At 39.0% G+C, this 14,047-nt stretch overlaps 1 protein-coding gene across 1 annotated transcript in view; it reads left to right on the top strand.

The window, feature by feature from the left end:
- WDR70 (WD repeat domain 70) overlaps nt 1-14,047 on the top strand; it is a 147,727-nt gene that overhangs the window by 21,179 nt on the left and 112,501 nt on the right. Inside the window, exons 6-9 of the mRNA XM_058170695.1 lie at nt 7,385-7,444; nt 8,457-8,590; nt 9,511-9,664; nt 13,062-13,138. Of these exons, the coding sequence (XP_058026678.1) occupies nt 7,385-7,444; nt 8,457-8,590; nt 9,511-9,664; nt 13,062-13,138 (425 nt within the window). The remainder of the gene's footprint in view (nt 1-7,384; nt 7,445-8,456; nt 8,591-9,510; nt 9,665-13,061; nt 13,139-14,047) is intronic.

Genomic DNA, 14,047 nt, shown 5'->3' with positions numbered 1-14,047 from the left:
TTGGAAGTTTCTTGGCGACGTTTGACGAAGTCTCATTCGTCATCTTCAGGCTTCAGCTTGTGCTTCTGGGAGCAATGTGTGACTGCAGCTGTTTCTTCCTTTTAACTGCTAGTGGGGTTTGAACTGATTGGGTGGGAGCTTGGCTGTGCTCTGATTGGATGGGGTTTTTGTGCTCTGATTGGCTGGGGGTGTGTCCTTTTTGGGTGGGGGCTTGGTTGTGCTCAATTAGTCTGAGCTGCAGGGGGATTTGAGCTGGTGAGCTGCATAGCTGTTGTTTGGCTTCGTGTTCGTGGTCGTGCTACATCTTCATAGTGGGTGTCAGTCTGCTGCATGTATGGATTGGAGGGGTTTGAAATGGTTAATGTTGCAGCTGCGGTCTGGCTTCTGGTCCTTGGTCATGCTTCATGATCAGTGTGGGTTTGGGTCTGCTTTCTGGGTGGATGTGTGGTGGTGACATCCTGTGTGGACCTCGTGAGTGTGGGTCTGGTGTCATTCCTCTTGTTAGGGACACGTTTGTCAATAAGGGCAGGTTTCCAAATGGCTGGTAGGCGGGAGGTATCATCTCGTTTGTTCATGCTGTGTGGGCGTTTTTCTATCTCGATGGCTTCTCTGATTATTCTGTTGTTAAAGTGTTCAGTTTTGGCGATAGTTCTGGTCTTTTTAAAGTCAATTTTTTATTGACTTTATCAATTTTTTATTGACTTTATCAATTTTTTATTGACTTTATCAATTTTTTATTGACTTTATCAATTTTTTATTGACTTTAAAAAGTCTTATTGACAAACGAGTCCTTAACACGAGGAATGACACCAGACCCACACTCACAAGGCCCACACAGGATGTCACCACCACACATCCACCCAGAAAGCAGACCCAAACCCACACTGATCAGGAAGCACGACCAAGGACCAGAAGCCAGATCGCAGCTGCAACATTAGCCATTTCAAACCCCTCCAATCCATACATGCAGCAGACTGACACCCACTACGAAGATGTAGCACGACCACGAACACGAAGCCAAACAGCAGCAGTGCAGCTCACCAGCTCAAATCCCCCTGGAACTCAGACTAATCTGAGCACAACCAAGCCCCCACCCAAACAGGACACACCCCCATCCAATCAGAGCACAAAAAACCCCCATCCAATCAGAGCACAGCCAAGCTCCCACCCAATCAGTTCAAACCCCCACTAGCAGTTAAAAAGGAAGAAACAGCTGCAATCACACATTGCTTCCAGAAGCACGAAGCTGAAGCCTGAAGATGACGAATGAGACTTCGTCGAAACGTCGCCAAGACACTTCCAATTTTACGCGGGAGAAAACCCGAATAACCAAAGACATATATATATATATATATATATATATATATATATATATATATATATATATATATATATATATATTTATATATATATATATATACACACACCAAATGGTGCCCTTTTACTTCCCTCAGTCCATATTTATTTATTTATTTATTATTTAAGGAACACTCTGAAGAACACTCAGATCTATTTCATCTAATAAAAAGGAAGAAGGTTAAAAATATAGAAATGGCATGCTTTCTGAAATTTAACAAATCCATATCTAACCAAACCAAAAAACCCTTTACCCTGTCCTACAATTATTTAGTTTTGTGTTATTTTATTTGTCTTTTCTGGGTTCCAAACTCTGTGTGGTTCATCTGATGTTCTTCCAGTATATTTCAGTTCTATTATGTGAGGGTAACAGGAAAAGAAGAGGGGTATAATTGAGGTCTTGCAGGAAGTCGCCCTTTCAAACTGGACGTGCAGCCTGAATCTGCCTTAAAGGACCACCTCTCCTCCTTCATTAAATTGGAATGTTTGTGATCAAAAGTTGGAAGACGTGCTAAACCTTTGATTCCTTGCTTCAACAAGCAATAGAATTGCATCCATGTGTGCTCCATTCCATTACAGAAGCCGTTATGAGTTTAATATATCACATCCTCATGATGAGGATGATAGTCATTAGATTTGCAAAGAGAGGATATGCAAGATACCGAGCAGTTTCACTTTTCTCATGTCTATTCAGAAAAAAGTCCCATTGAAAGCTATGCTGGAAAGCAATTACTGGAAAGCACATATAAAGTTACTGCCTTAACTTACAAAAGAATCCTCTACACAGTTAGTCTCATACATTACCCACGTTTTTCCTCTGCATTAACATTAGCTGCTCGGTGACTTATTTTATTATATTGCATTACATAAAAATGCACTATTATATGATGGTTTATAAGGTTAAATATTAATGTTTTGAAAGCAATTTATGGGTGGTATGGGAGAGTCACTAATCAAAACAATGATCAAATTGGAACCAGCTGTGCATGCAGTATATGAAATTGCCCCTTCCTTCCTTCCTTCCCGTAAGATGTAAGATGTAACTTTTTTCTCAAAGTTTCAAAAATATCTGAGTGAGTTTTCAGGAATTTACTGTTTGGCTCCACATAGTTTCTCTTAGGACTTAATGATTGAGTCTAACATAAACTCATCAATTAAAAATAATCTGATGAATATATAAGAACACAGCCTCCATTAGTCATACAGAAGATTTCATTTATTTATTTTATCTATTAAATTTTTATGCCCATATCGCCATCAACAATTTTAAGAAGTTGATAGTTAGTTTGGTGATAAAGGTGTCGTTGTATACTTCCCCTCCCGCCTGAGTTTGACCTAGTTGTCGCAGCCATTATGTAGTTTAGTTGAATGTTTAATAAAATATATGACTCCATTAACTCTAGATGATAAATCGTCTGTTGCAGAACATTGGGTGAATTTAACCATTATAGTTGATTAAAGAATCCACTGTTATGCAAACCATGGTTAGCATAATGAATGATCCAATGATCCAACCTATCTATTCTAAGATACATATTTCTGTCAATGCTTCACCCTTATTCTTCTCCTTAAATGCCAATTAATTCATTTGTTCCTCAGACTTTTAATTAGTGTTACTGGAAATCTTTACCAGGTATCAGTTAAGCCTGATAAAACGGAGCACTTATTGGCCTTAGAAATATACAAAATATTGATCGCAACGCGTACTGAAAGCATTTCATATTAGATTTGATGTTAGTCCAGCCTCACAATTAAATTTAATATAAGTTAATATGGTTGGAAAGAAACCGGCAATTCAGTGCCAATTATCTGGATGCACAGAATGGGAAATAAAAAGAACCCAATTATGTAAGTGAAGGTAGCTTAGTGGCTTAAAGAGTGAGCCATGAAAGCCTTTCCTGAGCTTCAAATTGTGCGTCCATATAAAGTTGTTAGGTGTTCAAGGCAATCTCAGCCGTTCACTTGGAAAAACGAAAATGGTAGTAGTGATTTAACTAGTCATTAATTCTTTCAAGAAGACAGTTGTGTATTAACTGTTTGAACATTTGAAATTCTGTGTTAATGTTTTATTGTAAAAGCCTGGCAGATGTAGAACTTCTGGGAATTTTTAAAGTAACAAAAATGTTTGGGATGGAAATGAAATTGAGGGAAAATTGCTGTGTGTGAGTGTGTATACATGCACACGCACACACAGTGGTACCTTGGTACTCAACTGCTTTGAAACTCATCAAAATTGGTACTCAGCGCATTTTGATGTGAAAATTTTGTCCTGGTTTTTGTCGTTTATTTGGTATTCATAATAGCTAGAAAACAAAAGAAATCATCAGCATTGTAGTAATGCAAAAAATTAACATATTTGGAACTTTGTCCTTAACTGTATCAGATACTGAAAGCTTTAATTTTAAGTGGGGGAAAACCCCAAGTGGAAATACTGAACTTTTTGCATAAGTGGAAAGATTGCAGATTTTGTGGTTATACTTTAACAAAATATAACCCTTTAACTCTTCTGCTTTCCAAGAAGCTATTTCGCCATATTAACATCAGGCAAATAAATAAATAATAAAAGAAGGAATAAATATTTCTTTCAAATTTATTATACCTCTACCATAGAAATATTTTGAGGGGTCTAACAGATTTTTTTTAAAAAAATTCCCTGAATTAATTGTATTTACTCATAAGAAACATATCTAAAATTACTTAATGTCTGAAGCCATTGATTGGGCAACAGGACCCCTTAGTTCTCTTTTCCAGATTTCATAAAAACCGTCCACATTTATTTTTGTCATTTAAAAAGAACTATTTTTATGAAGTAATAAACCATTCTCAATAACAACATTTTCCAATACGCTCAGTGCTTCTGGAAGATGCTGCAAGGGCATTAGTATTAAATAGTTCTTAGTTTATATGTAACCTTTATTATTTTTTTTATAAATAACTCAAGGTGGCAAACATATATAATACTCCTTCTTCCTATTTTAGCCACAACAACAAGGGAAACTGATGGGCCCAAAGTCACCCAGTTGGCTTTCATGTCTAAGGTGGGACTAGAACTCCCAACTTGCCATCATTTCTGAATATCAGAAATGAGTGAAGGGCTAAGATAGAGTGCTTTGCTGAAATTAATGAAGCTTATGAAAACACTCAGAATTATATAGAGTGCCTTCTGTCACATGATACATCACTTTTTACAATATACTATTTAAATGTTTTCTTTGGATCCTCAAATGTTTTCTGATGTTCTTAATTTTGTGGGAATGAAACCATTGGGCACATCTCAAATTGTAACGGAATTTGTGTTCATATATAGGAAAGTTTTGGGGCGGGTTTGGGATATTTATAGTATATTCTACAATTTAGGACTTTTAGCGATATTAAAATAGAATGGGGTCACATTATGATTCTTTGTAAGTATTTGGCTGTTTTGAAGAGAAGTTATGCCAAGACTAGTCCCTTGAGGTTGTTATCTTAATTTCATTTTGGTTAAACAATTTTGTTTAAGACTCAGGAATCCCTTGAGTTGAATGGCTAATAATCTCTCTCCAAAAAGTACTTCAGGCAGGTTGGATTTGGAGCTCCAAAGGATGAATTTGCACATTTTTTTAATGCAGCGCAGATAGAAAAAGCATTATGTGTGCTACTTGATAAAGGGCTACATGATCCAGCCCATGACCTTGCCTACAAGCAATTCACTTAGCTTGGTCAAAGATATCCTAATCTCCCTCTGAATCTGATAGATCTCTTTTCCCATTTCCTTTCATTTGCCCCATAATGTTTTTCTTGGTTTCCTCCACATCCTCAGTTGTTCCTGTTATTAAAATATGTGGACCTTTCTGGTCCTAATCACCCATTTGCAAAATAATTACATCCCAGTCACCATACTGAAGATAGATAAATTGGTGGGCTAAACTTTATTCCTTTAAATTAGAAGCGTTATGGTTCATGTATTTTTTGATTTTCCAGTTTACTATATTTTTTCCAAACATTATTATAAAGTAAAATAGAAACAACTCTAGGAAAACAGGATACAATACCTGGTTCTTTTTTTAAAATCCTTTTTATCAATTAATGAGACTTAGATCAAACTTGGCTCACAGTGTTGGACCCAGCCTAGCAGTGGGTTTATTTCTAAAATCGGCAGTGTAATTGGCTGCATTAAGGAAGAACTACCGTATTTTTCAGAGTATAAGACGCACTGGAGTATAAGACACACCTTAGTTTTTGGGGAGGAAAATAGAAGGAAAAAAAAATTCTGCCTACAAGATATTCATCTGGCTAGCATTTTTAGCCTGGTCAACTTCAGCACATTAGTTCACTCGATGGTTTTGAGGTTGGGGCTGGTTGGGGCTGAAAAAAAGCACAGCTGATCATCGGAGGGAGCTCCAGTGAAGCTCCGAAGGGGTAAGAGAAGGCAGCAGCTTCTCAATTTTTTTTTTCAATTTTTTCTGTAGCAGAAAACTAGTGGTTTAGTCCTCCTAGCTCATTTGATTTTAATTTCCCAGTTTAGGAATTATCTTATATGATACATTTTCATCCTAGCCCAGATACAACAGACATTTGATTGTCAAAGCTTATTGCTACTAATTACAAGCACTTTCCAAAATAAGACCTTTACTCGTTATTGCAGGAGCATGTAAAACTATAAAATCTTCAGAGGCAATTTAGAGAAGTTTTATAGAAAAATGTAGAACTTTCTAAATTTTTGAGGTTTTGTACAGCTGTGGTTTGGTTTAAATTAATTCCACAGAGAACATTTATCTCCTGAATTAAAACAAATACTTTGTTATGTAGCTGATTGCTTCCAATTTGTTTGAGCTACAACATAAGTAGAACTCAGTCATTTCTTGGAGGGACAAATATTTCGTCTGTGTATCTAAGCTGAGCCTAGCTAAAATAGCAATAGCACTTAGATTTATATATCGTTCCATAGTACTTTATAGCAGTGGTCACCAACTGGTGGTCCGTGGATCACTGATGGTCCGTGAGAAAATTTTGGTGGTCCACAGAAAAATTATTTGCATTTTTATATTGCAATAAATTAGGGGTCCTCAAACTACGGCTCCTGGGCTGGATACGTGCAATGAATGTTTGTGTTGCTGCAGAGTCTCCCCGTTTGGGGTCGTTTTGTGCAGGTCAAAGGGGGGCAGAAATTCCGACTTGGGGTCTGCTTCGGCCTCTTGGTGTGGGGCTTTGGGCGACGGCTGGAGGGAAGTGCCACTAGGAGTGAAGAGCCGGACGGCCTTGTTCCAATGGGACTGCATCATGGCCTGGAACTAGGTTGCCATCTCAGCCCACTGAGCCTCCAAGCACCTGTACCTGGCTTTGAACTCCCGCAGGTCTTCCCTCTGCTTGGAAAGCCTATGCTCGTAATCCTCAGTGAGGTGCTTCTGCTGAGCCTCCTTCTTGGCCAGATCCAGTTTGAACTGAGCCAGCTGTTTTGCCAACTGTTTTCTCCAACAACTGCTTCCTGTTAGGGCCCTAAGGAGTCTGGGCAGGCAGGCAAGGAGTGGTGAGTACAGGCTGGCAAGGTACCCCTCAACGTGAGTGACATCGAGTTGGCCACGCCCACCCAGTCACATAACCACCTTGCCATGCCTACCCAGTTGGTCATTAGGCAGATCATATTAGTGGTCCATGGGATTTAAAATTGTTAAGTTAGTGGTCCCTGAGGTCCGAAAGGTTGGTGACCTTAGCTTTATAGCATGCTTGGGGTGGTTTGCAAGTATCAGCATATTGCCCCCAACAATCTGAGTCCTCATTTTACTGACCTTGGAAGGATAGAAGGCTCAATCAACCTTGAGTGGTCAGGATTAAACTCCTGGCTGTGGGCAGAGTTAGCCTGCAATACTGCATTCTAACCACTCCACTAACCAGATTTGCGTTCCAAATCTGTGGAACTTGCTTCTTAAGCAACTGGAAGAGGATTTTTCCTGCTGTAATTATTCCTTTCTCTCATTTCTAGAATTATTGTAGTTATACCGATGTTATATCTGTACTTAAATGTTATTATGAACAATATTATTTCTCTTAGGATCCTGTGAAGAAGATTCCCGACTCACATGAAATTACTCTCCACCATGGCACAAAAACAGTAAGCATCTTGATATCTCCCTTTCTTAGGTTTACGATAGAATATGTTGACCCTGAGAAGAAAATAAATTCTGTGAAAAAAAGTAGAAGGAATTGAATCCAGATTTGATCATACGTAGAGTAGAAATTCATAAGAATCCAGTTGGCTAATTTAAGAGAAATGAAATAATTTCTAAACTTCAAATGTCTACATTACAGTTGAACAGTTAAATGTACTAAGACCAACTTTTTTATGAAAAATACATTCAAACCCCACATAAAACATATACCGTATTTTTCGCCCTATAAGATGTACCAGACCATAAGAAGCACATTAGCTTTAGAGGAGGAAAACAATAAAAAATAATCTGCCTCTGCCTCCCAGCATTCATTGGGCTAGCATCCTTGCAGCAAACATCAAACAGCCTGGTTAGCTTCAGCACGTTATTGCAGTCCTAGCACATGGCTTGTCACTTCTCCATTGCGCTCACCACTGGTCAACTGAGCTGAGCTGCTGCCACCGCCGGGAATGCTGGAGTCTTTGCTGCCGAGCAGCTGATTGGTGGTTGGATCGGCCTCCCGGAATACCACTGATCAGCTGTTCTAAGCTGCAAAGATCGTCACTGATCGCCACCTCTTCCTATCACAGCCTCTGCCATTCAGCAGCAAGTGGCGGTGATGGTGGTGAACGGCGGCAGCGGCAATTCTTGCTGCATAGAACAGCTTATTGGTGGTATTCCGGGAGGCTGATCCAACCGCCAATCAGTTACTTGGCAGCAAAGATTTCAGCGTTCCCCGACGGCGGCAGTGGTGACAGGCGGCGGCGGAAAACCCCCGACCCCTCCTGCCACAGTATTGGCTCTATAAGATGCACAGACATTTCCACCCATTTTTTTGGAGGGAGAAAGTGTATCTTATAGTGCGCAAAATATGGTATATGCACAGAGTCTTGATTGTGTGTGTGTGAATGTGTGTATATGTATACTTGACAAATTAATTTGGTTCACAGTTCATTTTCATATCTTGCTTTATAGGTCTCTGCTTTAGGATTGGATCCATCGGGTGCCCGTTTGATAACTGGAGGATATGACTATGATGTTAAATTTTGGGATTTTGCTGGAATGGATGCATCTCTTCAGGCTTTTAGATCTCTGCAACCATGTGAATGGTATGTTATGATGTTTTCCACCAAATGTATTAATAACTTACTAGAATAATATGCAGGCCAATACCTTTGAGATAAAAAGACTTAGAAATATGTTGCCATATTTGGAAGAATAACAGTAACATGACAATTCAATTTATGCTATTTATTTTTCACATATTTATATTTTTAGGTTGTAAAACTCAAAGATGCTTACTTATTTCTTTCTCAAGTAACATCTAGAAATCAAAAACAATAAACACTGAAATCTTAATGGAGTTACGATTACAAATACAAATAGTTTTAAAATGAAAATATAGAATACTTAAAAAGTGATACCTCCAAATGGGTTGCAATGATAGCTCAACATATCTAGAAGATACTCTATTGCAAAATCTGATGTAAATAATTGATATTAAGATGGTTGCTTATGAGATTAAGATGAATCACATATATAGCACCATTTTGTGAATTGTGGAAAAGAGCAGGAAAGAGAGGGATAAAGATACCCATATAGGTAGTCCTCATTTAGCAACGGCAATTGGAACTTGCAATTCAGTCATTAAGTGAAATGTCAGCTTAACAAGACACCAACCGTGTTTATGATCTTACTTCAATTTTCCTTTACTTTACAGACCTGCAAAGGTTGTAAATGCAAGCATTGGTCATAAAGGTTACTTTTCATTACCATTATAATTGCAAATGATCCCTACATGAAAGCTGTCACTAAACTAGGACTGTTTGTATTTGGAAAAAATGGATCAGAAATTGCTGTTCAGCTTCTAAAAATGGATCTGTCAATTATTATTTGACTTGGAGATATTTCATATATTCCCAAAATAATATAGCATAAAATATTCTGCCATTTTTTCATTTTGTAAGCAAAGAGTTGGCAATTTTGTATTTAATTGTTAGTGTTTAACTTTGGTTCTGTAATTTTTCAGTCACCAGATAAAATCTTTGCAGTACAGCAGCACTGGAGATGTCATTCTTGTTGTTGCGGGTAATTCTCAAGCTAAAGTCCTTGACAGAGATGGCTTTCCTGTGATGGAGTGTGTGAAGGGGGACCAGTATATTGTAGACATGGCAAACACTAAGGTAAGGAGATAAATTTAGAGCTTGAATAATGTAATTTTAGAGAGTTTTTTCTCATGTTCTTGTGAAATATTGTAGCATTCATTGAAAAATATATAAATTAAATAAAGCAAACAGATAACAATGTTTTGACCAGGGGTGGGCTTCAGATCCTTTAGCAACGGGTTTGCTGTCGGTCACTTGCACCATGGTGGGGGGGGGCGTTTTTCACCCTCACCAGGCTCTGGAGGGCAAAAACTGCTTCCCCCTGGGTCCGGAGGCCCTCCGGAGGCCGGAAACAAGACCGTTTCCGGACTTCTGGAAATTCCGGGAGGCCCGTTTTTCGCCCTCTCCAGGCTCCAGGGGCTTTCCTCGAGTCTCTGGGAGGGCGAAAACAGCTTCCCCCAGGGTCCGGAGGCTGGAAACAGGCCCATTTCCAGACTTCCAGAACCTCTGGTAGGCCCATTTTTTTGCTTTCCCAGACCCTCCGCGCGGCCCCTGCACTTACCTGGAATTATGAACGGGCCGCAAGGAGACTTCTGGGAGGAGAAGGGCGGGGTGGGCATGGTCAGCCAGGGGTGGCATTTGGGGGTTTGCCAAACCCCAGCAATCTTTGGCTAGAAGGTTGTCCAAACCCTGCTGAACCCCCAGGAGCCCACCCTGGTTTTGACTACTTTTACATTTATGTCAAGATCTTTGAAGCTCTTTGAGTTGAAAGGATTGAATGATGACGTCTCCTTTGCCCAGGGATGTCCAGTTGGGGGCTCACTAAAGTGGTATCCATCTAACTACTCGCAGTCACTTACTTTCGAACTGCTGGGTTGGCAGGAGCAGGAGCTCCCAAGCAGCAACTGGGTCTTGAACGCAAGTCTACCTATTGTCAGCCCAACGTCCTAACCTCATGCATCAACACACTCCCTGTTGTTCTGACTAAGGCTTAGTTTTATTGCTCATACAGGTCCATCAGATAATCAGTCGATCACAACCTTGCCAGGTTCATGTAACTCTATACAAAGTTAGAGTAGCATATTGTCTCTTGGGAATTTAAAGCTTTGGGTATTCTCTAATGAACTTACAGACTGAAAGTACATTCATAAAAGCGTCTGAGAAGGAAATGGTAATGGGTAACTTCAGTTGTAGTCACATGGACTGACAAAATTCATATTTTGGACTTGACAAATGATTGCGCCTTGAAACAGCCAGTCTGGAAGCCAACATCACTGTTAACATCGGCCTTAATCTTCAGTATTAATTATAGACTTGTCCAAAACCTAGATGAATTAATTGGGAGCAGTGATACTAATTTTATAAATATAAATGTGGATGCAAATGGTGCTTGCCAATAAAGTCTATCACACACACATTTGACAGCAGAAGAGCAGATCTGCAAAAAATTAAAGGATTGTTGAAAATAAAGTTGAAAGGGAAAATTAAAACTATCCATTATCTTAACAATGTTTGGAGATAGTTCAGAATTATAAAACTAAAAGATCAGCTCCAAAGTATCCCTCAGATCAGAAGTGTTCCAAGAGGTTCAGAAGAACACCATAATAATTAATTTCGCAAGATCAGATACCAATAAAGTCTGGATAAAAGTCCTCTCGACTTCTTTTCCAAGTTCAGAACATGCAACTCTTGCATGAATGTGGAAAACAAAAAGGAGCATATGCAAAGAATTGATAAAAAGATATTCAAAAAAGAAAGAAAATCTCACTTTAAATTGCCCAGGGTAAAGTATAAACTTGTAAGGCTATTGAAACACTGGCTAATGGGTCTGGCACAGAAAGAATAGTAAAGAACAGCATTGAAGGGAAAGTTAGGATTGAATAAGGTGTTTTATCTCTTAATTCTGTGCAGGTAGTGTTTAACGTACAACCACAAGTGAGACCAGAATTTCTGTTGCTAAGCAAAGTGGCTATTAAATGAGTCACACTCAATTTTATGACCTTTTCACCATAGTTGTTAAGCTCATCACTGCAGTTTTAAATGAATCATTGAATTGTAAATAGAATCCCAGCTTTTATTATAGACGTTTATTGGAAGCCATCTGGAAAGATTGCAAATGGCGGTCACATGATCCCAGGGATGCTGCAACCATCGTATATACATGCAGGTTGCCAAGAGTCAAAATTTTGATAATGTGATCCGTGGGGATACTGCAGTAGTCATGTTGAAAACTGGTCATAAACCACTAGTGCTGTTGTAACTTCTAATAGTTGGGAGATAAATGATTGTAAGTCGAGGACTACCTCTGGAGGTATTTTGAAAGTATAACTGAGAGGAAGATAGAGCAAATTTTCATTTCAGGTTGGCTTATTAGATACTTTTATGAAGTTATTAAAAACAGAAAGTTAAAATAGTTGTGCATGTACATTGTCTTTTCACTAGAAGTTTTTGTTGCTAATAGTATAAGTGATTTATATAGATTCTGAGTGGAATTTTAAAAAGTAAGAAGAGGTAACTAGAGGTGAAAAAATAACTATGGAAAGATATCAGTGCTTGAGTACATGGATAGTTGCAAATTTATCCTCCTTATCTCAAGAAGTCCGAGCTCTGGACCTAAACCAGTAATTAAGACACCATGCATTGTGAGGCTTACTGGACTTAATGAGCTAGACTCTGGCACACAATGAGTTCCAAAAAGCAAACGGATGTAAAGTCAGTGTTGGGAGCATCTGCCTCCCAGTGTGGTGTATCTAGGTGAATCACGCCCTTCTGCCAGCACAGTCCTTGCCCCTGTGCATTGGAATGACCGATTGGATGCTGCCTGGTCAGTCTGTGGCCCCGAACAGCTGACCATTGACCCCTTAGTGCTGTGTTGTCGAACAGCTGATTGTTGGCCCATAACTGGTGCTTCTAAGCCTGGCAGGCAGCTTGCCTCACGCCACACCACCTCTCCGCTGCACAGCTGATCCGTGGGCCACTCTTTGCCAAACAGCTGATTTGTGGCATTCTTTGGCATGCTGTTGCAGCCTCCAGTATACCTCCCATCAGCAGTGCAGGAGCTCCTTCCCTCCCCTGGTATGGCAAACCCTGGGGTTTCGGGGTTTGATACCTTATTCTTCAGTTTTCAAAGATGTTTATAAGGATATTGGGATTTTTGCATTTGTGTTAGAGGCTCTTTGAGATTGAAAGGATTAGCCGGTGACATCACCATTGCCAGGGGGATGCCCAGTTTGAGGCGCCTTTCATGTCCCCAGCAAGAGCAAAGGATGGGAGCTCACCCCACGCCATGACAGCACTCGGCTTGCTGCTGGTCAAACTAGCATCTTAACAATGTGAGCTACTGTGTTCCTACAGGGTATTGGATAATAATTATGTTCGCTTGTTGCAGTGTTTGGAAAAGAAGAAAACAAATAAATTGTTTAGTTAAACATAACTTATTATGCATTATATTCACACCTTCTGTTCTTCATCCTAGGGACACACAGCAATGCTTAATTCAGGCTGTTGGCATCCAAAAATAAAAGAAGAGTTTTTAACATGTTCCAATGATGGGTAAGTAATTTTTCAAGTATTCAAAAAGTAGATTTTCTATTTTGAATTCCTGCCATTTATTTACTTTTAAGATGTTTACCAACTGGGTACTAAGCTCATGCTAAAGGGTACTAATTAGCTCTAAAGCTAATTTATGAAAGAGTCATAGGTTATATCTCTTAATTTGGGAAGCTCATTTCAACAGCAAATATAAAGGCTAGGCATGGTTAAGAAGAACTGCTACTTATTTTGTTTTTCTTTTGCTTAGCTTCTTTTTCCTTGATGTAGTTCTTAGAATTATTCAGTAATTATTATCAACAGAAATGATTGCTCTAAAATAAAGATACGTAACCTTTTTAGGATTAAAGATCTTGACTTTCAAATAACATTTCAAGCTGTATTGTTAAAGGAATCACTGTGGGTGCTAGTTTTAGCTGCCTTTAGGGGGCTCTGCTTCATCTCTGCTTCTTTAAGCTATTGACCCAATTTTGTCCAAAGACGTTTATATGCGGCTTATGAAAATATGACATTACTCCACAGCGTATGGCAAAACACTGAATGCTGTTAATCTTCCTACCAAAGGCGTACCTATTTATCTACTTGCATTTACATGCTTTCGAACTGCTAGTTTTGCAGGCCCTGGGACAAGTGACAGGAGCTCATTCTGTCTCAGAATGGTAGGACTTGAACCGCCAGAGTAAAGACCTTCCCCAGGGCTTTTAAGCTACTGAGCCACCATGCCTCTTGCATTTTTAAGGAAGTTTAATAATAATGAGTTAATTTCATTTTAATTTAATAAAAATTAAAGCCAATAAAGTAATCCATATTATTATCCTCCTTGTATTTAATGATTTAATATTTTTTCCTCTGTCACATTAATAGTGCCTTAAAGTAAACTCTTCCTTGAGTCGATTTTAACTTTTAGTTACT

Source organism: Ahaetulla prasina, chromosome 2 (assembly GCF_028640845.1).
Source record: "Ahaetulla prasina isolate Xishuangbanna chromosome 2, ASM2864084v1, whole genome shotgun sequence".
NCBI classification, from domain to species: domain Eukaryota; kingdom Metazoa; phylum Chordata; class Lepidosauria; order Squamata; family Colubridae; genus Ahaetulla; species Ahaetulla prasina.
The sequence above is the reverse complement of the archived record's forward strand: the minus strand, read 5'-3'. Positions and strand labels throughout refer to the sequence as shown.